Below are 26,842 nucleotides of genomic sequence, written 5' to 3'. Positions count from 1 at the left end.
TTACATTCTGGCACTTACAAAACATTTTTTTTCAAAGCTGGTAAATGATAATGAAATATTATCTACACGAGCAGCAATAAAAAACAATTTTTTTCTTTAATTTGACTTGATTATCCAGATACCCGGTAAGTTAATAGTTAACGGTATTTATAGTAATTAAATGAAATAAAAAAAATAATATTCAAAATTACATTTAAAATACATATTTTTATTTTTATTTAGAATACCATAAAAGTACAAAAAGTATTACAATACTTATATTAGAATATTTTACAAAACTGTATAATTTACAGTGTATTAGGGTTTGTCAACGATATAGATATCACCGACTTTTATTTTTCCCACGATACGATTATTTTGAAATATCGTAATAATGGAAAAAAAATTATTAATAAAAAAAAGCTGTTTGAATTTTGATGACTTATATAAAATATATATTATTTAATATTAGACCAAAAACAGTTCATGATAATCTTGTTAATATTTTTATATTAAAATATATTATGAAATATAGAATTGAGACAAGACAAAAAATGATATTTATTGATACAAAATTTTATTCTTAGATAAAGTTTTTATTATGACATTGTTGTTATTTCTATTTTTAACAAAAAACGAACAAAGTAATGTATGAGGAGAATTAGAGAAAGAAATTATAAAATTAGAAGATATATCGCAAAAATTCATTGAAACTCAATCTCAGAAATAAAATGAAATTATTGAGCCCCCCCCAAAAATCTCTATTAGATAATAATGATGTAAAAGTTAAAATTTTATTTTGTAAAAGTTAAAATTTTATTATTGAAAAGAACATTGTTTGTATTCGGTTATGACAGTGCAATAAAAAATATAAATAATAATTAAAATCTTTTTTTTATTATTATTTAAAACCAATACACTGATACTATAATGCTATTATTCAATAAAGAACAATTTCATCCATTTTATATATTAAATATATAATGAAAAAGTCTTTTGTAACAAAAAAAAAATTATTTCTTCATAATAAAAAGTAACTTGAAAATGTTTGATTATCGTTATGAGATAACTCTCTGGCTACTATTTTTTTTATATAATTATCATATCTGATTTGGTTGGTATACCATAGTCTGTTTTTTACAACAGTAGTAACTTAATGGTATTCTTAAAAAAAAATGGTGAAAACATTTAAATATTAAATTCAATTTTTGAATACCAAATTTTATTTTCCATATCGATTTATGTTTTTATACTATATTGATATATCGCCTTATCAAGAAAAATTTTTATTTTCAATATTGCAATATAATATCACGATATCGATATATAAAAATATATTGTTGACAAACCCTACTAATTATAATAGTGTACCTGTATAGTATTCAGTAAGTAAAGAAACGGGTTTCTATTATTCTTATTATTTGTAACTATTGACCTGCTTCCTTACTTATTGAACACTTTATATTGGTAATCAAAATTATTTCTAACGTTAAAAAATACTTATAATTAAATTTAAGACAATAGTCGGGTTGAAGGACTTTTCCATAAAACTAATATAAAAATCTCTGTAAGTATTTGTACGAAATAAGATGATTTTGTTTGTAGCTGAATGCTTTGATTTATTTACTAAAATATAACCGCGTATTGTATTGCTTTGTTATATTCGGGTTTACGCATAATTATCGTTTTTAGTGAAAGAAACAAAAAGCTAAAATTACAATAATCAACAAGTCAATGGATAAGCCGCTAAGGCCAACAAATTATTATCAAAAATAAATTTTCGTTATTTTGACATTCTGTAGTTATTTACTTTTTATCGTCTATACTTTCTTTCACAGTTGATAACAAGAAAATACATATTATCGAAGCAAAAGTAGATACTTGTTTAATTTTAACGTTTAAATGATATTCAACGTTGTTGTTCATGAATAATTAATTTTTTAATTTTTTTTTCAAAGAATCGTTACCAAAAATATTTATTCGATGAAATAATTATTTATCAATGTAAAAATAAAAAGATATATGTCGTGAACCAAATCAATGCTTTTTCTTGTAATTAAGTTTACTTATTACCTACATATTGTATTAAGCAATTTGATCAAGATTGTATATAAATACGTTTGTGTTTTATTTTTGTAAAATTAATTACCAAGCTGGTTTTTCTATAATTTTCAATATTAATAATAATATAACTGTAATATTTTCTGTTAATTTTTAAAATAAACTGAAATATCCAATTCTGTCACAAACATTTAGTCACATAATATGAATGAACAACAGTTGTTTAAATAAAATCAATTATTAGTTTTCACCCGTATCAACCTACTGATAAATTACTGTCAAATTTAAAATTAATCTTTTGAATATTTAAACGTTTTTAAATTTAGTTTAATAGGATTATACTATATCTCATCTCCACAAGAGGCCAATCAGCATCTAACAATGCTGATTTTTATTTCAAAAACAATTTTCTTAATTAATTAATGTTAATAAAATTAATATCTTGTTGAAAAGTTTTTATCAAATATACAAAAAGTGTATCCATTGAAATAGAAAATATTTTTAAGAAATAAATTGATTTGTTGAAAATATGCAATACATAATTTAATAAAAAAAAATTACATTTTCATGTACAAATATTTATTCATTGTATATTTAGGGTATCTTATATCTAATTAATAACGATTATAACGTTCGATATAATTATAATTCTGTTGAATTTTTTTTGAAATTACTATAATCTTATTAGACTATTTTAAAACAATTTTTTTTATTATTTATCACTACTATTTATATATATATATATATATATATATTAAAATGATTGTTACTCAATTATTACTTGTCCTAAAATTGTTATTAACTCATCAACATTTTTTGTAAAAAAATGGTTAAAATTTTCTATTATAAAAAATGTATAAGTGATAAATAAAAAAAATACGCTTTAAATGTAATCTAAGAAGGCAATAATTATTAAAAAAAAGACAAATACTTGTACAAATGATAATTGTATCAAAAGTTATAAGTGTTGTCAGTTACACATGAGACACCTGTATACATTTTTTTCATTCGACTGGAAGTTTTAAGTTATATTCAAGTAAAATTAATGATTTATAAATTAAGTATTATTTTAAATGTATTTAAGTATTATTATCATTTTAAAGCTTAATTAAAGTAAAACCCGAAAATAGCAAAATTGATAACTTATAACGATATATTAAAAATTGTAATAAAATGTATCTAAAAGTAGTTTTTTACTGTTAATGTGTATGAATAGATTTAAGTTTTAAATTATTTTACTTGAGGTTTTTGTCACTATCGTGGGTCTAAAAAATCAAGAAGAAAAATATTTTCATTATACCTTCGTAATCTCTATTTAAGTTAATAATAAAAATTTACGTCAAATTTGGAATTAATTTCGTATATTTTATCTTGACCTTAGTCAAGGAACTATTAATTTTAACTTTTACAGCTATTTAAAAAAAAATCAAGTATAAGTTTACCTTATAACTTTTATATGTTTCGAGTTAAAGTAGTAATGGTAGTTTTGTCTATAAAATACAGTGTGATTTAAGTATACTACCTCATTTTTTTAAATGTTTTTTTTAATAAATATGTATAAATTAAAATTTAATTTATTTTAATAAACCATTGTAAATATCAAGTTTATTGTAAGAAAAAATTATTCTGTAATATCACTAAGAATTAGTGTAGATTTTAGGGTTAACTTTCGAGACTTAAATGAGTACATATTATGTTTACTAATAACGGAGAATGTTCTAAATAAAATTTTGACTGGTCGGTAAACAGTTTTGTAATATAATTTTTCAAGTATTAACAATTAAAGGTTAGAATTTAGAAACGCTCTATTTTTACCATAACACGGATAAAGATTCTTCTATGTTGATTATTTTTCTGGCATATAACTAAAAATTATAACATATCAAAAAATGATAATACATTATAATAAATGGGTTACCAATAATAAACCCAACAGACAAAATCCAGGGGACACAAAACCTATTTTTTTTAATCGTCAAACATTTTATTTTTATATTATCAAGGAAAACAATAAAAAGTTTCTGAAATGTAAAATAATCAATAACATTTATTATAAAATTAAAAATATAACGTATAATATTATTTTTTGGATTTAAGAGAAAACTAATATATACAGTTAAAAAAATATTTTTTGAAGGATTTCATATTTTCAAGGGAGCATGTTCTCGGGGATACATTTAGGGGGTACTGGGAATATTACCCCGGGTGGCACTTAAATATAGAGCAATATAAATTATAATAGACTTTATTTTACTCATTTAAATAAAAAAAAAAATAGTGATATATATATAATAGAGCACATTTTTTTTGATGAGCAAAATAAAAAAATCATTGGAGGGAAGCAGAATTGAGTATCTCAAGTAGTACAATTCCTTCATGTGGCCCTGTATGTCCCCCTGCCTTTCTAAAGAGCACCCATTTTATAGTATAATATAATCTGCTGTTTTATAAAATATATGTTTAGTTATATAAATAGTGGCATTTGCGTTTTGTTTAAACAAAATTAGATAGCTGGGAAGCCTAAATTATTAGCTTAGATACGAAACTATTATTTATATTATGAAACTATATGGTGATTTTGGCTAACTCGCCATAAAATCGGATAACTTCCCCATTATGAGTTGTTGCTTTATTGTTTTGAAAAATATTTAGAGGTCAAATTATTTAAGTCACATTAGAATTTTTTGCTAGTTGCGCCTAAGATTTTACGAGTTTTTTATCTTGGCCGTGTTGAATGACAAACGCCACCCAACCACGTGAAATGCCTCGTCGACAGTTTCCGTATGACGTAAACTATTCCACATTGTGTGTTTATCTGCGTACGTTCAGCAAAAATTAAGTTACTAAAAATATAATTTCCGTAATGTTTCATCCGCATGTGCGTAAGCGTTTATATTGTTGACTGAAAGGGGGTTAAATATTCAAACCCCAATCTTTGAAATTTAATCGAATAACTTGAGATAAAATTGTAGTATCATACAAAATGAAATTTTATTACATGGATTTAACGTTTGTTGCGCCACTAAATTCATTTGTACAATGTGAAAATGTATAATTAAATATGTAATTATGCACTATCTAAAATATTTAGTATTTTTAAGTTTGTTATAATAATCAAATGGCATAATAAGTATGTAATTTCTTAGAAATCAATAATTAATTTTTAAACATTCATATTTTGTTAAATTAACAAAATTATTAAATATATTTCATAACTAATGTATAATAAATATTTTTTTATAATTATTTTTGACTCAAGACTTCCATAGTTAAACAGACTATTATATTTTTTTGTGTATAAACTAGGTGGCAATAAAAATGATAGACAAAAGAAAATTGGATGCTGTAAACTTAGAAAAAGTTCACAGAGAAGTAGATATCATGAAGCAATTGGATCATCCACATATCATTAAATTGTATCAGGTAAGATGATTCTGTTGGTACTTGACAAATATAATATTAGCTAACACAAATTCAGGGGTTTTTCAAGAGGGGATTGCAAAATTTTTAGTTGATAAAAAGTAATTTTTTATAATATTATCATTTCAAGACGAGAAAACTTCTGGATAGAGATAATGAATTTTGTTTCTTGATTTTAATTTTTTGTATTAATTTGCACTCAGCTCTTACTAGATCAAATAAGTGATCAATATATTAAAATAATTAAAATCATATATAATCATAGCTAATATACTCAAAATTTGAAAAAATTCAATTTTTTCTAAATGAAATTATCTAAAAAACAACAATTTAAAAAAAAAACGACAAATTTTGATTTTTCCCTTGACATTTTAAAATAATATAACTTAAAAAAACTGGATTAATTCGTAATGTGGATAGGTAATACTATAAAATATATGATTTTTTTATATTTAAAATCTGACAAAAGGTTAAATGCTAAAAAAGTTTTAACATGGTGAAAAGTTTACCAATTTTTTTCTTTTTAATTAATACTGTGAAATTTACATCCTTTAAACTTTCATTAAGTTAAATTTTATTAAATAAACTTTAAGATTAAAAAAAATTGGCAAAACATTTATTCTTCTATGCGAAATTGTTAGTCAAATCAAAATCAATATATATATATATAATTATACTTTATTATCAAAAATTTATTTATTCCAGTGACGTTAATTAATTGTTAAGGAGAGAAAAATTAAAAATGCTATACTTTTCACTTCCCTCTTATATAAAAAATCATATAACGTTATATTTTCTGACAGTCAATTATCAAATTCACTGATTGAAGTATTAATAAAAAAATAAACCAAAGAAATAATTTGCTAATGCTGCCTACTTTCTAATGATATTCTTAAATAAAAGAATTGTTTCACTAGGCAAAATTCCAAAACTTAAATTTAATACATATAAAAATATGCTTTAAACTGAAGTATTAAAAATATGCTTAACAAAAATGTTAAGCATTTTTTTTTTGTAAATGGTTTTATAGTAAAACAATTTAATTTGTTGTCACAAAATCAAAAAATATTTCATTGTGTAATATTATTTTCTACATTTTACAATGTTATAAATTGTAATCAAGTTTTCTCATGTCGTTACATCTCTTTTATTTTTTATGTACTATAACAAAACTTTTGTTAATAAAAAAAAAAGTGATATCTTGTTTATTAAACTTGAGATTAGTGTGAAGATAAACTAAAGTTAAATTGAAATTTTTTGAAATTACTTATTTATAATCTAGTGATTAATTTTTAATAGACCATTTAAATGTTTATATATGTATGTTTTTTTAGGTGATGGAGTCAAAAGATATGATCTATATTATTTCTGAATATGCAAGTCAAGGTGAAATTTTTGGTATGTAGGTGTTAATTATTTTTTTTATATTTATAGGAGTAACTAGATACAATTTTTAAAGGGTTAATATATTTGTCTCTCATTCTAAACATTATATTTATTAATTAATTAATTTAATTTTCTAGTTCTTTGGGTAGCTAAATTATCATCTGGAAGGTTAAGTCGCCAACTTCGCCTAGTTGCGTCTATTTCGTTCTAGAAAAGCATTAATATTTGTTAGTCTTAACAATAATATTCAATACTTTTAACTAGAACTTTTTGATAAATTTCATTAATTTTACTCAACTTATTTTTTTTACATCGTTTGAACACAAACCTTCATCTACGATCGTTTATACATACTTACAAATTTGATATTATACACGTGTTTGAACGCTATACGTTGATTCAAACACGTTATATAATATCTAATAATTAGTTAATTTAAAACTAAAATTATATTAAAAATATTAATAAAAAATAGATTTTTTTATTAAAATTGTCGTTGTAAGTAAAAAATGATGATTGAACTTTTGACCTAAATGGTGTGGAAGTATCAATTTATTAAATACATTTGTAGGTTAAAAAACATTGACAAGAAATCAATTTTTATCATTATTCCAATGGATTTATCGTAATAGTCTTTTTAAAAATTTGGTAATTCAAAAGCAAAATTAAGTAAATTTAAAAAAAAAAAAAATTTTACTTATAGTTATAGATAAGTTAAATTATTACTAAATTTACTCATTTTTAGAACTTTTACAGAAATTTCAGAAAAATGTAACTAAAAAAACATCTTAACTTCATACTACTTGTGTACTATTTTTATGAATGGGGTAAATATTTGCTTAAATTATGGTATTTGGTTTTTATATTTGTACCTCTTTTCAACGACAGATGTTTTTTTATTCTATGAAGATTTTTATTACTATCGTTATTACGAAAATACTCTAGGGATTTTTAAGCTTACGCGTATTTAGTAACATATATAGTGAAAATGACGAGGCGAAAGTGTAAAATATACACAAGTTGTTTACTAAGCAAAAAGTAGATATAGGTTTTATCCAGTTAGTGTTTTGCATTGACGGTGTACAGGTAAAAGATATGAACTTACAGATGAATATTCTTACACTTATTTAAATATTATTAGTATTTTGAAGATTTATTATATTACAGTATAATAATTATATGATAGTTTGAATAACTGATTTTGAGATTATGAAAAATTGCTGACTGTTTAATTTAGAATTTATTTTCTATAGTTTTTGTAGTTTATTTATAAGTAAAATAATTTTTTTTATTTTATTGAAGTAATTCATTTTTTTTTGTACCATTTTTATTAATTAATTCATTTTCTAATTAATAATTGACCCTCAAGTTACTGTGTTATGAAAGCGTTGCCATTTTAATTTAAAAAGGTCTAGAAAAATGTTAACTAAAATATCGATCAATTGAAATCTAAGAATAACATTTTTAAGTATTTAATTTTTAAAAATTAACAATTGGATTTAAGTCACCCTGTAAATACAACAAAGGAGTATGAACGAGAGCGTTGTTGAAGTTTATTGATCGCAACGCGGTCGCCAGTTTTAAAAAGCACGCGGTGGTTGACGGTTATTGAGATGAGTAAAATCGCCTTGCCTGTTAGTTATGTGTAATCGTAACGAATGCACGTGGTAAAATACATAATTTATGTACATAATTTTCTACCTAATGGGTTATTATCTACATATATCTATATATATCATATATAGATCTATATGAAAGTTAAAGAACCAACTTTTCTTAATTTGACTGAATTTAATTGTCGGAATCATAGTTCTATAAGATGACCGGGTGGAAATCAGATAGATCTTGTGGATTTTCCATGAAAAAATCCCCGCAAACCTAACAACATTGTAACCTGTAGTTCAGTTCTTGACTACGAGAGCCGGTGTAGTACGGTGGTGGCTTGCGTTTCGCCAAAAATCGTTAACGGGTATTGCGTGTCCGTTTGGTATTGTTGGCCTATTTTCGTAACCACGTGTGTCTTAACTGAAAATTATAGATTATTGAAAAAATTAATATATTGATTAAATATTTCTTGCAAAAAATTTTTAAGATTATTCAAGTAAGCGCCTTGTTTGAAAGTTTTAAAGTCGCACTAACTAATTTTAATTATAAAATTATTATACTTTGTATTTCCTTCAATACTACAAATTAAATAAATATCAAGTCTCAAATCTCAAATCTCAATGCTTTTCTGTACTCGATGCAATAATGTATTTTGATCAAATAAAAAAGTTCAAAATACTTAATTGCTTTTTAAACATTAATTTACATTTTACATCTATAATTCTTCAGATAAGACTTGTAAAATTAAACTACTAAAGAAATTAGGTATATATATTCGTGTTAAATCTATTACTAACGCCTTGCGGTAAAATAGATTAATATTATCTAGCAAAAGCGGTAGACTAATTCATACTTAAAATTTTTTGATCTTTTTTTGATAGTATTTTAGTTTATCGTTTTATTTATTTGTTTCAATAAGTTTGCTTAACTAAATATTATGTACAGTGTATACTATAAAATAAACATATTCTTTTTAGCGTGGTTAATTACAAATCAGTATACTCTCTCTAGATTTGCTTCTTTTCATGGTATAACAATCAATTTTCTTTACTTCTGCGACTTAATATATACTCAATACGACACACTTACTGCAGAACTAATTTTCAACTATTTTAAACATTTTGAAATTTTGAAATTGAATATTAATTAAAACCACATTAAAAATTTTTTTAATGTTTTAAACTTATAATATAAAAACAAAAAGACAATTTTAGCTTCTATGCGAAGCTGAGAAGGTATTGGTTTTACTATGATGTGTTTTTTTTTTTTGTGTGTGTTATCACTTTTTCTCAGCTCTCACAGAACGGATTTCTTTCAACGATACGTCAAAAGATCACAAATCGTATATAGTCGAAGACATTACCCTTAAAAATTGAAAAAATTTCCCTCGTTGTCCGTAAATAGGGGAAACCTCCAAAAAAACTACAAATTTAAAAATCGCTAATTTTCGAAATTTTTTCAATTTTTTTTATTAAAAACTGCCGTAACTTTTTCAAAAATGAACATATCAATATATATATTAAATTGAAGCTTATGTAATATACTTTAATTTGAAAACAAAAATTTGACCTCTGGACTTGTCTTCGTGGTGAAAATAGTCATCAAAGTTAATAAAAAATTACGATTTTTGTAAAATAATTTTTTTTATATTTTTAACTTAGTAATGCTATAACTTTTTGAAAAATGAACATATCAATATAATTTTTATTTTTATAGATGCTTGATGTTTTTACCTAACATTTAGTATATTTTTTTTGTAAATTTGACCCTTTATCTGCCCACAGGGGGGGATTTAAAATGACAACTTTTTCAACTTAACTTTTGAAAATGTTCCGGAAGGTCTAACACTTTTATATATATCTTAAATTAAAGCTAATGTAATATACTTTAATTTGAAAACAAAAATTTGACCTCTGGATTTGTCTTCACGGCAAAAATGGCTACCGAATGCTATTTTCGTGTGAAAATTCTCGATTTTATTTTTTATATTTTAACTTTATAATGCTATAACTTATTGAAAAGTGTATGGATCAACACAATTTTTTTATGAGAAATAATATTTTTTAATAATCCCTTTTTCATTTGACATACTTTATCTTAATCAAGATATTAATAAGGAACTAGCAGATCATGTAGCTTTTGGAATAATACACAAATTTTTTTAAAATTAAACACAATATATGCTGGGTTTTTTTTTATTTTAAACCCTGTTATGAACTATTGCCAATTTTTGGGGTTACTTGTAATAAAACTTCTATTTCTAAGATTGTAAAGTGGTGTACTATTTTAAAATTTTAAGTAATGTTATTTAAATTAAAAATTAAATGAGTCATTAAATCATATTTATCTTCAAAATAATAATTTAATCGGATTAGTTTAAGTATAAGTTAGTCTAAACTATATATAATTCATGTTATGAACGTTCTTTGATATTTAATTAATTAACATACACATATATATATAATTATATAGCTGCTTAAAATTTCAATTTGTAATTATTAAAATCTGTTTGTATATTATGAAGATTTTTTCTTCATATTTTTTATATTATCAATATAGATAAAATAGTATATTATATATATATTATCAATTATTTACTCTCTGTTAGAGTTTATAGATATTGAAATCAATGTCAATACTATGATATACTATACTTAAATTGTACTATGGTAGTAAGATTTGAAATTGAACGTTAATAAATTTCCAATGCTCATCGATCCGTAGCTAGCTAGTAACTAACACGATAAAATACTATATTTTTAAGGACAATTTAATTAATATATCATGTATTTCATTTTAAGTTAGACAGTTTTTTACAGTATCTAGTTATTAGTTTTTCTTCAATATTGATAGTCAAGGTCTAGTAACTGTATGAAAATTTTTAAGTGTTTAAATATATGATTGTAAATATTTTGTTGTTTAATAATATTAGGAATAGTTCTGCAAACCCATTTTATCTAAGATATAGAATACTGAACATGTGCCATGATAAAATTCATGAATTTTATATTTATTATTGCCAATATAAAACATTAATGTAGATTAATTGCATGTGTTTTTAGATTACATAGCAAAATATGGAAGGATGACTGAAGCTGCCGCCAGAAAAAAATTCTGGCAAATACTTTCTGCCGTAGAATATTGTCACAATAGACATGTTGTTCATAGAGATTTGAAAGTAATATTATTTGAAATTAAAATATAATTATATTTTCTGATTGTTAATTATTATTTTCAGGCTGAAAATCTACTTTTAGACTCTCACATGAATATAAAAATAGCAGATTTTGGATTTAGCAATTATTTTACGCCAGGTGAACAACTAGCTACTTGGTGTGGTAGTCCTCCTTATGCTGCACCAGAAGTTTTTGAAGGCAAAAAGTACTACGGACCTGAAATCGACGTCTGGGTAAAAAAAAATGCACATTATAATAATGCAATATTATCATATTGGAATTTCATTCAGAAAAATAATATTTAGATTTTGCTCTCTTAGTAATTCAAAACTGCTATTGTTAGAAGTTACATTTAAGTCGTAGTAAGTGCGATGTTAATAATTAATATCTATTCTTCGTCACGGCTGATGTTTTTCACTTCGGAACTGTGACCTTATTGCGCAACTTTATTTTTTACTTAAATATTTAAAAACGAACAATCGTATAAACTGAAATTGAAGCGCGTAATAATAAGTATCTTTGGTACCTGTGTTTCTGAAGTTGTTTTCAAGTAAAGTAAATTATTTTTAATTATGCAGATTATAATACTGTCGCTAAAGTTATAGTGGTGTTATAATTTCAATGTTTATAAGAATATACGGAAATTATACATAAACTCATTTATCATAAACCACTTATTTATTCGAAAAATATAAATAATATTGGTAAATTTTTTTTTCTAGTTATATACTTTTGTTAAATTTTCAACCATGATATATTTTTATATTTATACCTTCTAAGATTGTCAGCTTTATTTTTTAAATGTCAACATACATAATTAATTAGTTAATTTATTATATAATTATTTAATTAAGAAAATAAATGACTGGTCGATATAACTTTTGGATTAGTATTTTAGAAGTTATTAACAATTTAAAGTAATGATTAGAGGTAATAATGTTTAAAATATTGGTCTAAAAGTGATTATCGACCAGAAATTTTCTTAATTAAATCAATATCTAATAAATAAGATAAAAATGTTTGTACATTTAGGGCCAAATTAAGGGCGCGAACACTCCAAGGCCCGTCTCGAATTTACTAGCCTCGTTTTTATTAGTGACTAGTTTTTCTGGTTTTTTTTTTGCTCATCACTTTTATTATGATTGCGACAATTACCATAGGGGTCCATCTAAAGGTACCGTTTCAGGGCCTGTATAGGTCTTAATCCGGCTCTGTATACATTGCCCTCTGAAAAAATAAAGTTGGCACCCAAAGAAAGTATATAGAATAAGCACAAAAAATATTTAATGTTTGATGAATTAGGAAAAACATGTAACTGAAAGAATTAAAAAATAAAACAATTTTATTTTTCAATTGATTAAATGGTTTATTACTTAAAAAAACACTTTTTAATCTAAAAAAATTCTACTGCTAACAGTATTTAATTATTAGGTTTGTTATAAATTAAAAAAAAAACTTGTCTATTATAAATTAATGCAGTACAAAATTTAAAAAATTGTATATTATTAATTCACATGAACAAAAACTAAGATTTTTTTATCTTTAAAGTATTATTGAAACCCTACTGTTTTTTCTTTATCTCATTCATTTAGACATATATTTAATTGTTGATTATTAATATATAGCATTTTTGTACTAACTATTGTTTATTAATAATTTGTATGTAGAGTATGGGTGTGGTGCTGTATGTTCTTGTTTGTGGAGCTTTACCATTTGACGGTAGCACATTACATTCACTTAGAGACCGAGTATTATCTGGAAGATTCCGCATACCATACTTTATGAGCACAGGTTAGTATTATGAAGTATAACGTTTTATTTAAGTAAAAAAATGTTGGTTAGCGATTTATATTTTATTATTTTTTTTTTTACAACCAACAAAAATGTTGTTCTACTTCAGGGATATATTTTTTCACTCTTTTAGTAAAATGTGTGTGATTAAATGAAGTTTCATATTCTAACTTTTTTCATCACATCTTATATTTAAACATGCTAGATATTAAGTTAATCATATTTCCAGTAAAATGAAACGTAATTCAAAAATTTTCCATTTATTTTCTAAGTTTACTATTTATTCCGTATAAGTTTAGTTTCGATTTGACATTTTTTTTTGCATCTAAACCACCTGGTTTAATTGGGATTTTAATAATTTTTACTCAATAATTCAAATTATTTTTAATTTTTATTGGTAGCTAACTATTGATTGTAAGTTTTTGTGATTTAGAACATATTAATTGTTGTGTTAAAATGAATATTAAACGTTATACAATTACTGTTAATTCTATTATACGCAGTAAACAAATTTGAAAAGAGCAATTATTTTATGTTGAAAAAAGTACATAAAGATACATTATGCCAAGCAGAACAAATTTTATTCAATGTAACTGTCAACCAGCTATGCTGTATTTATTTAAGTGATAGTTGAGAATGACCATACACTAACGAAGTCTAATATTTGGGTGTGCAGATCGTATACTTGTAGTTCTTCTATTAAATTATATAGGTATACGCAAAATGTCGACAACCTTAAAAATTTTTTAAATTCTTCCAAATAACCTGTTGATTGCTTCAAATTAACACTCAAATAGGGAGGATACCCTGGAGGTAAAGCTTCTTTACCAAGCTTTGTCAATTTCTAGGGGTTTCCCTATTATGTTTCGATTTTTTTTTTGTGTCTAAGTAGAGTTTTTTTACTTTAATTTTCTAAATATAAAGTTAGATAACGCAAAAATTTAAAATACTTAAAAAAGAATAGACCAGAATTATTATTTTTTATTATACACACTGAAGAGTACTAAAATGTTTCATATTAAATTACTTGTACCTTTATGTGGTTTATTTTAACTTTGTATCGGCATTGAAATATTCCCTATCCCATTCATAGTTCTTGTGACGCACATGCCGTGACGTCATTATAACACAGTTGGCTAGTTTTACCAAAAGATTAATTCATACGCTACCAGCTATTGTTGATCGTTTTGTGGGTATTTCATCAACTTTTGCTTTCTAAATCATGTAGGAGTTCTTATAATAATGGTTATTTTACCATAACCCAACGAATAATTTATGGGACATTGGTTAAAACGAATGTTGTTTCGCATATTAAAATATAACCGTAAATAAAATCGACTAAAAATTAAATTTTTTGTTGATTTTATTTGCTTAAAAGTTTATTATTTTAAATTTAGTCATATTAAAATTTTATTTTTATTCCACAAAAGAATATACTGAAAAATAAAAGAAGTATATACTTATTAGAAAAAATAATTTTTCATTGTATTCATCAAAGTTTGCTTCTGCTGAATATGTACAAGGTCTCCAACATTCGAATTACTTTTAGAAGTACCTTTGGAGGTCATTATAGAAAATTCGCTGTAGCTGCTTTATCATATTTTATTTTTTCATCTACATATTAAAAATGTTGGTCGTTAAACGCCATATAAACAGTATTTTTAAATGATGGTGGACGGAGGGTGACGGAGTCCCTTTTCTTATTTGGAGTAAAATCTAGCGTTTTCTTTAAATCAAATCTCAAAATGCCGGGGTACGCTTTAATTTTGAACATTAAAGAGTAAAAAGAGTAGTTAATATAAGAAAATTATTCGAATGGTCAAAATTGTTAAAAAAATATGATTGTAGAAGAACTTAAATTATGAAATGATAAGAATTTTATAATACGACCGTGGTAATATAAGTACTTGGAGTATGGTTGACCGTGACGTAATTATTGTTATTTGTTTTTTTTTTGGATTATTCAAAAGTTAATTAATAAATTCTCTAATATAAGCTTAAAAATTAATTTCTACACATAGAATAAAAGACTTATTATATTAAGGGTTGTAAAGTGATAGAAATAAAAATTTAAGGTGATAAAACATTAATGATATCAATAGAAACTACCACGGTTGTTAATACATTTTTAATTTGTTGAATATTTTATAAATTATATTAATATATTTTTCATTTCATATTTTTATGTGTTACCTTCCTAAATTAGTTAATGTTAATATTTTTTCTCAATTTGTTTCTGTTATAGTATAATATTTAAAATTTAAAAAGACTGTTTTGCATTTACTTTTATAATAAATTAAAATTATGATACTCATTTTGTGACATATTGTATAATATTCGTTTCTTATTGATTTTTCATGAAATAAAAAATATTATAGTTAGGTACTAATTTATTCCTGTATAATGATGAATATCATTTTTAGCCTTTGAGGGGAGACAATTTTTTGTGATTTAGATTTTTAGGAACTATAGTCCCCTTTCCTAATTTTTACCATTTTAACCACTGAATATAAATTTTTAGAATAAAAAAAAACTGCACATTGCCTTTTAAGTAAAAGGATTCAGAAATAACTATAATGTCTTATTAGACAAAACTTTGATATACAACATTTGGTTATTTATTTTGTTGTATCACGCGTAATCTAGTTTTCAATTATCTGCCAATTTTTATTATGGTATTTATCTTTTTGTACCATTTTATAAATATGAAGAAAATTCACAGAATTTGTTATTACTTTTTTTTTTGAATAAATACATAATAAAAAATCTCATTATACAACCAGTTTACAAGTAACACCATAAGTATCAATACTTTATAATTAGACTTCGTAAGAGTTTAAATATATTTATCTTATTTTAAAAATGTTTAATTCACTTCATAAATAAAAATAGTGAGATATTTATGAAATTTTACACACATTACAATAGTATTATTCTTTTTTTTTGATCTATAATTACAAGAAATTAGATCTTAAAACTTAATTATAGCTTAGCTTAGTTGTATTTCTAACTTAAGTCTTATTTATTTACGTATTTTTGCTTAGGTTGTGAATCATTAATCCGCAAAATGCTTATACTAGATCCGAACAAAAGATATACTATAGAACAAATTAAAAGGCATCCTTGGATGTTGGAAGAAGCACCTAGATTGTTACCGGGTACTGCAGCCGAAATGCCCGCAGAACCTAACGATCAAGTATTGAGGTTTATGAGTAGTTTGGATATAAATACGTCAAGAACTAGACAGGTTTGTTATTAATTAACGCAAAATTAATAACCTCGATTACACCATAGTTAAGGTAGGGACGACATGGTCGATTCGTTACCGCAGTAGTATCTAATACGCATTGTCACGGGATCATGTGACATAGAAACATTATAAACATTTTTGTACTTCAATATTAAATTAAACATAAATTTAACCTCAAAGAGATAACTTTAGAATTACGAATGAGGAGTTTTATGACTAATAAGATAAAATATTATAAGAAAAATCAACAACCAAAATGATTTGTTTATATACATTGTAAATATGAAAAGTATGTCATTGGTATGATCCAATTCTATTATTAAAATAATCTTACCTATGGTGTTGTTCAAGGTCATAAATATAAAACAATAACATAAGGTTAACTATTTTCACTTGCACCGACTGCTTAACTTATATATTGCATTTCCAATATTTTTTAGCTTCGATGCGAAGCTGAGAAGGTATTAATTTTATCATTATGTTTTCTTTTTATGACTGTTGTCACTTTTTCTCAGATCTCACTGGACCGATTTTGATGAATAATATGTCAAAAGATCACAAATCGTATCTAGTTCAAGACATTACTCTTAAAAATTCAAAAAAATTCCCTCGTTCCTCGTAAATGGGGGAAATTTAAAAAAAAATTACAATTTTTTAAATCGGTAAATTTCGTCATTTTTTTCACTTTTTTTCTTAAAACTATCATAACTTTTTCAAAAATAAACAAATCAACATAATTTTTTTTATACTAAAACCTTAGATATATCCCTTTCATTTGATATCATTTTTTTGAAAATCTAACGCTTAACCTGCTCATTGGGGGGGATTTAAAATAACAACTTTTTCTCAAAAACTAACTTTTTCAACTTAATTTTTGAAAATGTTCCGGAAATACTGCGTCCTTTAAACATATATCAAATTAAAGCTTATTTTATGTACTATAAAATGAAAAAAAAAATTTGTCCCGACGACCTATCTTCTATGCGCAAATGGCTACCGTATTCAATAATATGCTATTTTTTTTATTAAAATTCTTGGTTATGTATTTTATTTTATTATAAGGGGATTACACTGTTTTTCATAAATATTATATCAATCTAAATGACATAGTATAAAAAATTAATCATATTTAAATTTTTTGTTTCTTTGAAGTCCAGAAAAATAACTTCAAAATTTGAACTAGCTAAATTTACATTTTTATTAAGTGACGAATGAAACGTACGGTTTTTGAGACGGTAACACTTGGTTCTTTCACGACTGTGGCACTGATTTTTTTTAAAATTCTTTTTGAGTTAAAAAAAATGTTTAACTCATTTGATTTTTATCTCATTTAGATTCAATAACTTCAATAAATATCAAGGATTCCATTACTGTAGTCTCCTCTCGTGAGAAGAAATTCATATTAATATTATTTTACTATGTGGTTTTTTTTTTGTAGCTATCATTTATTTTCTCAGCTCTCATTTGACCTACTTTTTTGACAAATTTTTTTTTTTAAATTAAACACTATCTACAGATTTGCATCGAAGCGTTTCTTATAATAGTGATTTTAATCACTGTCAGATTAAATCTATACTGGACCCAACTATGCCACGACTCCACTGTGCCGCCATCCCAATGTGCTGGGTTTTTAAATTTAAGTTAGCTTAAATAGCTAATTTTATAATGCGACGAAAGCAACGAACAGTTGCCGAATTGGTAACACTTGTGTCTTTCTCGTATAGGGTACGAGGTTCAAATTCGTCTGTGGCTATTAATATTTTGCATTTTTTTTGAGTTAGAATAAAATTTTCAAATCATTTGATATTTATCTCATTTAGATTCAATTAATCAATAAATATAAAGGATCCTATCACTATAGTCTCCTCTCGTGAGAAGAAATTTATATTCATGTTAATACTATTTCACTATGTGGTTCTTTTTGTGGCTACGATTTATTTTGCCAACCCTCACTAGACCTACTATTTCAACGATACGTCAAATGATTACAATTCGTATTTAGTTTAAGTTGTTACACTTAAAAATCTAAAAAATATTCCTTATTCAAATAAAAAGTAGCTTAATCAGCTTTTTCCATACAAACAATTAAAATCATTAATTTCTAATATTCTTAAAGTATTTATTGTCGAAATAGATTTGATATGATAAAAATATTCAACTACAAAAGTAAATAATTTTACTTTGTAATTTATTAATTTTTTAACTCTATTTGTGTATGCTACTACCAGTCTATAATATTCCAAATTTTTTTGTAACATGTTGCTATATAAATTATAAATTAAAAAAAAAAAATGATTTTTAGTTTTACCTGAATTTAACGATAGATTTTTACAATTATAATCAAATTTTTATAATACGCTCAATTGAGTAAATCTTTTTAACAACTTTTTTTTTATTGTTTTTTTTAGATATATAATCATTAAAATTAATTAAATTCTGAATATTTCCATTGTAGAATCTTTTTAAATGCCAAAAGTTAATTAGAAATGATTACTATGATTTTTATTTAAGTGANAATTAAACACTATCTACTGATTTGCATCGAAGCGTTTCTTATGATAGTGATTTTAATCACTGTCAGATTAAATCTATACTGGACCCAACTATGCAACGTCTCCACTATGCCGCGACCCCACTGTGCTGGGTTTTTATAGATGACATTGATGCCAGTGACTTAGGCTTAATTGTCAATAAATTTAAGAATTCACATATTTTTGATGTTAAACGTAATGATGATTAACGCAACATTGAAATAGATATGATTGGTCTATGTAAAATTTAGATTAACCTTCAAATTCTATATTTATAATCGCATTCAAAGCAATATCGAAAATTTATCAAAAACTTTCCAATATCGAAATTATATCGATATTCGATCATTGTTGACGATCTTTACTAAACAATATTTTACAGAATCTTTTATTATCTTCAAGAGTATATGAGCAATTTTATTTTTTTTTACCATCTATTCTTTTACTTGATATCTAAATTATTTTACTTAATCTTTTAGTCTAACTCATAAATATTAATAATTGATATAAATATAGATATTATTGATGAAAGTTTAAGGAAAATAATGTAAAATATTTTATTTTTGTACAGTCGTTGAGAAATCGAACATATGATCATTATGCAGCTATTTATTATTTACTTCTGGAAAAACTCAAACAACAAAAATCGCAAGAAAATTGTCATTACTCTCAAGAAAGAAAGTTATCTGAAAAACAACTTCCGGTTTCTTACGAACCAAATTTATTTTGTGGAGGTCACCCTAGTCCTAAGAAAAGAGCTTCTATAGATTGTCCAGCTGGTCACCAGTACATATCAGATTTATGGAAACAACCTAAGACCAGCGCAGCAACTGTTCACCTTAATAGTCACTTGCCGTCCAATCGACCGCGGTCATATAGCCAGGGCCGTGCTGTTCAGCATTCCGTTAACTTAGCCGATCTTAAATCTCAACAACATCCGCCATTTAGAGAACTCCCTCAACTTCCCAAATTTAAGAGTAAGCCAGTGTCGGATAAAACATTTGTACCGAATAATTTGGTTTCTGCGCCACAAGAAGAAATACCAAAAATATGCTATCACACTCGATTAGATCATACCACCATGATAGCACCACAGTACTCGACATCGACAGACGAGGGTATCGAAACTGATTTAGAAGATGTAATATCCTCTAGTCCAACGCTGCCTCTACCTATGCAGCGATTAGCATATCCAACGCCAGTGATAAAAAGCCATAGCCAGAATTTGGCTGATTTACCGTCCGTTACGGGTCACTATGAGACTGAATTAGTATCAAGTTTACCATCGTGTGCGCCCAATGATTGTGGGCACAATTACATCGATACGGTAGTAAACGCTCTTAACAGTTATCCTTCTTCTTGGGACAGACGCAATTCTTTTGTCGCGTACACACCTAGTTCAGCGGACGGTGGCAAGGCGCGTCTATTACACCAAGAAAATTTGTCACCAATAAATTTTCGTGAAGGCCGTAGAGCATCTGATGGATTAATGAATCAAATCAATCAGTATCCTCCAATGCCCAGATCTCCACATTTTGTTAATCGTGAACGTTTGGCTTTTAACAACCAAAAGATACAAGACTGCTTCCGGAACAAAGGTCTTTCAGAACTGCATACCGTTCAAATGGAACACGATACTTTAAAATCACTCTATCAGAGTTGTTTACCTAACGATGAATTGCGGAAACAGATTGAGTTATTTGACTCTCCAGTTGGTCGTGGTATTGATCAACGTGATTCGTTACAGGCATCTCTTCAACATGGTGACTATCGCTATAGTAGCAGTAAAGATACAGTACCACCAAGATCTCCATCAGCAGCCATAGCTAAGCGATTTAATTATGCCGCTATTGATGGATTTGCATTGGATAAAGCAGGTTTACAACAACAATTACTCCAGCAACGATTGCACCAACACAAACGAAACCTATTGCAAAAGCAATGTGCATTTTCAACAGCGGCAGTGGGGCAAGACACAAAAAGACATCATCATAATAATCAACGACAATCATTGCTTAAAACGACCCAAATAATGTTTCAACCAAATGGTGTAAGCAGTAGTGGTGTTAACATGAGTGTCGATGGAAATCACCTAAGTGTACATTTGCAATCTGATGGTAGTTGGCAGTCGCTACCACACACTATGGCCACTTGTCAAATAAACGACTTCGATAACCAAGCCAATTGGTTGTCAGTTCCAGATCCACAACACCATTGGTACAGTACAGCTGGACAGCCATTGAATTTTTCTAAAAATTACACTCAGGTAAGATAAGCAGTTCTAACAGTTTGAAAATTGAAAAAATATTGTTTTAGTCTAGCTAGAAATTTTTAAGTAGGATTATTGGCACTATGTTAATTGACCGGCCTATTGTTTGGTTATAATAAATATTATAAATATTATTTTTAAAAAAATGAAAAATTTTATTATACAACATTGACAGTGTTAAAGATTTTTTAAACATTTAGTCATTATTTTATGAAAATTTTTTACTTTTTTCAATGCTAAGCACTGGCGCGTTAAAAAATTGTATATTAAGTTAGTTTAATGTTTTAACTTAACTAAATAACTTAATAAAAAACTTTGGGTTTATTTTTAAAGAGTTAAGTTAGTGCACAGTAATTTTGGTTAATAGACTATTTAGTATAATTCTGTAATAAAATAAAATTTTTTGAAGAAATTTAAAATAATAAAAAAAATGGATGAATTGTACCTCGTGTGAAAGTACTATCTATGTCTTTTGACAGCAATAACATAATTTTATAATTTTTAAAGTTTTAATAAAATTTTAAAACATAGGTTTCCTTGTTGTATTTTATGGTATATACTTGGAATTTATTTTACCTTTCGAATAAAAAAAAATTTCTTTTTTATGAACAGCAAAAACTTTTATTTGCTAACTTAATGTAGATTATGAAGTTATTCTTAATATTTAAAGTAATTAGTAACTTAACTGAGTTTACTATTAAAACTTAGTAACTTAACTTAATAACTGAACTTTATTTTTTCGAATCTAATTTAAGAATACTAGTTACAATAGTAACTTACTTGTCCAGCTTGATTTTTAAATAAAAAAAGATTAATATATTTTGATTAATTGTGGAATAACATAAAAAAAATTATAAACATTTTTCTTTGACTGAATTTTACCATTTGATACGTTAAACTCTAGTCAATTGGTCGCGAAAGATTTTGACTAGTCGGAAACTTAACTCTAGTTTATGTTTAATTCATAAAAACTTTTTTTAATTAAATAATTGAAAGTGATTAATTTAATTTATTTTAATTTTTCATTAAACTGTAATGTACTCCCTTCAAAATGTTCTTTTTTCAGGAATAAAGGTTTATTGTAAACTGAATTTCTGAAAAATAAAATGATTAAAGTCAATATTTTTTTACCTAAACAACATCTCAGGCTATTGATCATCATTAATATGACATCGCTATTTATCGAGTATATAATTCAAATTTTTAATTAATTAAAACTTTGGTACATGTAATCAGTATATTGACGGTTTAAGAAAAATACTTTATACTTTCGTAATATAGTGTTAAACAACTGATTTGTGTCAAGGACAGACAATGTAAAGTAATGGCTAATGTTTTATTCATCTGGTTACATTTGATTCAATAAGTATTTCTTACTTTCAACATATATTCCCTCGAGAACTTAAGATTAGAAATAGGAAACATTTCTTCAATTTATTACAATTGAATGATAAAAACCATGGATCTTTTAGGAATCAAGTATATTGGATTTTTATGTTAAATTGCAAGTGTGTAAGTTTGCTGGTAATTTTTCACAAATCAAACAGTTTTCACATAATTATGACCAAAAACGTGTTATAAAAATGCGAACTGAAGTTTTATTTTAAACATTAAAATACGAGTCTCTAAAATAGGTGCCTGTACTTGTCATAAGACAAAAATGAAGAATAAATCACTATATAAGTAGTGCGTCTGAATATTGGTAATCACAATATGTTGTGATACTATCAAGGGTGTCGAAGAGTCGTTGTTATAAGAAAGTAAGGCGAGAAATACCAAAATATAAGGTGCCGGCAAAGTGCAAGCTCTAAATACCTGGTGAGCTAAAAAGGAGTTTAAAGCAGGAAATGCAAACGAGGTGCAAGACATAAATACTTCGGGTTTAGAAAAGAACAATGAAATATGAGGTGCAGACGAAGTGTAGGACTTGAGTTAAGTAAGATGAGATATAAGGTAGACAAAGGTGTCAAGGAAAAAACAAACTTTTGTCGTTGGCGTAAAGTTGATAGTCGGATAAAGCCGACGAGTACTGAGACAATATAGTTTGATAATGAATTTAAAGGAGTTTACTAACCCAAATGACGAGGTCCAATTGGCTTAAATAAAATTTTGTTAATTGCGTAGTTGCATATTTAATTGTCAAATCATCAGTTTATAGTGTCGGTAGAATTGTCTTAATTTATTATAACATTTTCTACAATTAGTCAAAAAATATTAACTACTTGACATTATCACATTAATAAGTTCAAATTATTACCGGATTTGTCCTAAATTTTAATCCGGGGTACACTTATGATAAATTTGTTAAGTATATTAAAAATTTGACAGTAGTATGCCAAGATATTTAAAACGATTAGTTAGTCAAATTAGTCAAAGAAAGTAGACAAATCATTTATTGATTAAAATAATTAAGTATACTTAATTATTTTAATATGTATTGGGAGTATTATGAAATTCTATTAAATTAATAAAGAAGTGATTCAACACAAATGCTATAAGACCTTGAAATCCCGAGTTCTGGATATAAGATTATGATTTGCTCTAAAAAAATGGTTGGTTATTAGAAGATTTTAAAGATAAGCTTTACAAGGGCAAAATACATTATTAAATAAGTGAAATCTAAAAGTCGTCCGCAAATACAAAAGAAATTTTCAGAGGGACAATTCAATATTTCTATTAGTGGCAGTTATAAATGATTTTAAGGGAAGGCGAAAATATAAAGAAAAATCATAGGTTAATAGAAGTAAAAAGGTCCATAGACGTACATTTGGACACATTAGGATAATCTAAATAACCCTAAATCAACACCAATATTTTAATTTTTAATAGATTTTAATGTACTTTGACCAAATAGCGATAAAAATTGAAATAATTAAAATTTTTTTAAAATATCTCAAGATATAAGCAGCCGTCAAATGAGATAAATCAGAATTTTTTTTTGCGTTTTAAAACCATATTTTGTTTTAAAAAGTTGGATTAGTACGAAATTGTAAATATACATACTAGAAATAATATGCTTTCTTTTGATGTTTTTCATAAAAATTCAATTGAAAAATTGAGTACAAGAAGGGTTTAATTGAGACTACCTATAAATAAATGTCAAATTTTTTTTTCATTTCAATTTTTTATGATGTTCCAAAACTTAAGAATTTTTTAAACCTATACCAAACTCATAAAGTGAACTATAATTTTAAAAATAAAAGTCTTCATAAAATCAAATTTTAAAAATATTCAAAAATATCTGTGTCCTTTAAACTTATATCAAATAAAATCTTAGAGCTTGTATAAATTGCCATTCCCAAAATCAATAATTACTATAAAATGATACATTTTTTTAGAAGTTATGTAAATTTAATTTTTTTGATCTACTTAAGAAGATCCTACTTTATGAAATGTTAAATAAAAAACTATTAACATCAATATGAATTTATGTATCAAAAGCTTACTTATAATCTAAAATAGATATTTTGATTTGATATATTTAAATCACTAAATATAGTGTATGTTTATTTTAATTAACAGCTTAGCAGTACAGTTAATATGCCAATGGGAAATTCTTTGTTGGGTTCCAACGACATATCAGCATGGACAACACCTAGATTACAATCCTTATCAGAAAACACCATATCAGAACTTGGAGAACAAATGGAATCCGGATAATATTATATAGGTAAGGTAGTTGAAATAAGTTCAGTAAATTTTTATTAGGATATTTAAAGTGGAACATAAAAAATAAAGTCATGGTTAGCTCGTAAAACGATTTTTCTTTAATTTCTTTTACAATATTTACAAAGATTGGCAGTTAACACGATACCCGAGTAATGTGTTGTAGTTTTACACACTATTCGCATTGGCAAGCCAGGTAAGGTTTGATAATAAAGATTATTTATCCTGAGTTATTATAAATATTGTTATTAGAGTTTGGAAGTTAATGAACAAGAATATGAATATATGAATAAGAAGTAGAGGGAAAATTGCCTTTTTTGGATTTATTAGTTAAAAGAGCAAAGGGGGAATTAAATTTTGAAATTTATCGAAAAAACACGCACACGTTTAGATACATTCCGAACAAATCGTACCACAGCTGGTAACACAAATTGGCAGCTTTTAATAGTATGGTTTACAGATTAATTAATATTCCAATTAATAAAATAGATTTTGATAAAGAATTGGTGGTTATAAAAGAAATAGCTAGATTTAATGAGTATAACGAAAACATGATTTCAAAATTAGTCCGAACACGAAAGTGAAATAAAGAAAGGAAGGCAGCTAGTACACTCACTAGCGTGGGGGAACAAAAAGTAATTAGATCACCCATTTTATATTATACGGGTATCTTAAATAGACTAGCTAGAATATTTAAGAATTTTGGTATTACTTTAGTAACATCTAAGAATAATAATTTAAGATATTTATTAGGTACCCTGAAGATAAAGTAGAAGAAGGGGGGAAATTAGGCATTTATAAAATACAATGTGAAAATTGTAATAAATGTTACGTAGGACAAACAAAAAGAAATATAGGGGTCAGGTTTAAAGAGCACTTAAGAAACATTAAAAATCAAGAAATTGAGAAATCTCCAGTGGCTGAACATTTATTGACACATAATCACTCCATTAAAACCATTAATTAAAAACGTAAATAATTACAAAGAACTTAATATTAGGGAGGCAATGAAAATGTTTAAAAATAAAAACAATTTAATGAATTGGGATCTTGGTCCACTGAAAAATTCATTATTAAGCTTGTGTAAACTGTAAATGTGATAATATTGCTTAGTAATGATGTCACTAGGTGATAAAGTCACTAGGGGTATATAAGAGTTTTTTTCTGGACAAGGTGTCAGTATGTGTTTAGCGTTGATAATGATAACGTTGTTTTTTAGTTTTTAAATTAATAATATTTTTAATATAGTTTTAAGTTTATTTAATTAATTAGCCACAAGTGATCAATTTTTATTATTTATCATTCAGTTTACCCTCGAATCAATTCAATTTGTTTTTGTTTTATTACTGAACTATAATACTAAATTTATGAGAATAAACCAATTAAAATATATAATAATTGTATAAATCATTTTTGTTTTCAGGAAAATAATACTCGTACACGATTAGAATGAACTTTTTTAACGAAACGCATTCAACATTAGTCAAGATGTAATTACGTTACCTAATATGTTTAGTAGTTTGCATTTATACTTATTTATATCAATCGACATAATTTTGTATACTATTATTTTTTTTTTAAATTAAAATTTGTGCTTAAATTTTAGTGTACACTCATACGAAATAATCATTTTAATTGTATAGTAAAAAAGAATAACAATCAAAATTTTTGAATAAATGATATTTATAGGTTTGTATAAATACTAAAA

General features: G+C 25.4%; 1 protein-coding gene across 1 annotated transcript in view; it reads left to right on the top strand.

The window, feature by feature from the left end:
* Window positions 1–26,842, top strand: part of LOC126909422 (serine/threonine-protein kinase SIK2-like) — a 30,780-nt gene extending 3,938 nt beyond the window's left edge. The window contains exons 2-10 of the mRNA XM_050691850.1: window positions 5,347–5,463; window positions 6,795–6,858; window positions 11,514–11,629; window positions 11,690–11,860; window positions 13,295–13,418; window positions 16,463–16,665; window positions 19,771–21,465; window positions 24,991–25,138; window positions 26,558–26,842. Of these exons, the coding sequence (XP_050547807.1) occupies window positions 5,347–5,463; window positions 6,795–6,858; window positions 11,514–11,629; window positions 11,690–11,860; window positions 13,295–13,418; window positions 16,463–16,665; window positions 19,771–21,465; window positions 24,991–25,128 (2,628 nt within the window). The 3' untranslated portion in view covers window positions 25,129–25,138; window positions 26,558–26,842. The remainder of the gene's footprint in view (window positions 1–5,346; window positions 5,464–6,794; window positions 6,859–11,513; window positions 11,630–11,689; window positions 11,861–13,294; window positions 13,419–16,462; window positions 16,666–19,770; window positions 21,466–24,990; window positions 25,139–26,557) is intronic.

The sequence above is a fragment of the Daktulosphaira vitifoliae genome, unplaced genomic scaffold (assembly GCF_025091365.1).
Source record: "Daktulosphaira vitifoliae isolate Bord-2020 unplaced genomic scaffold, ASM2509136v1 Scaffold_1, whole genome shotgun sequence".
Classification (NCBI taxonomy): domain Eukaryota; kingdom Metazoa; phylum Arthropoda; class Insecta; order Hemiptera; family Phylloxeridae; genus Daktulosphaira; species Daktulosphaira vitifoliae.
Note: the sequence above shows the minus strand (reverse complement) of the source record. Positions and strands in the feature narration are given on the sequence as shown.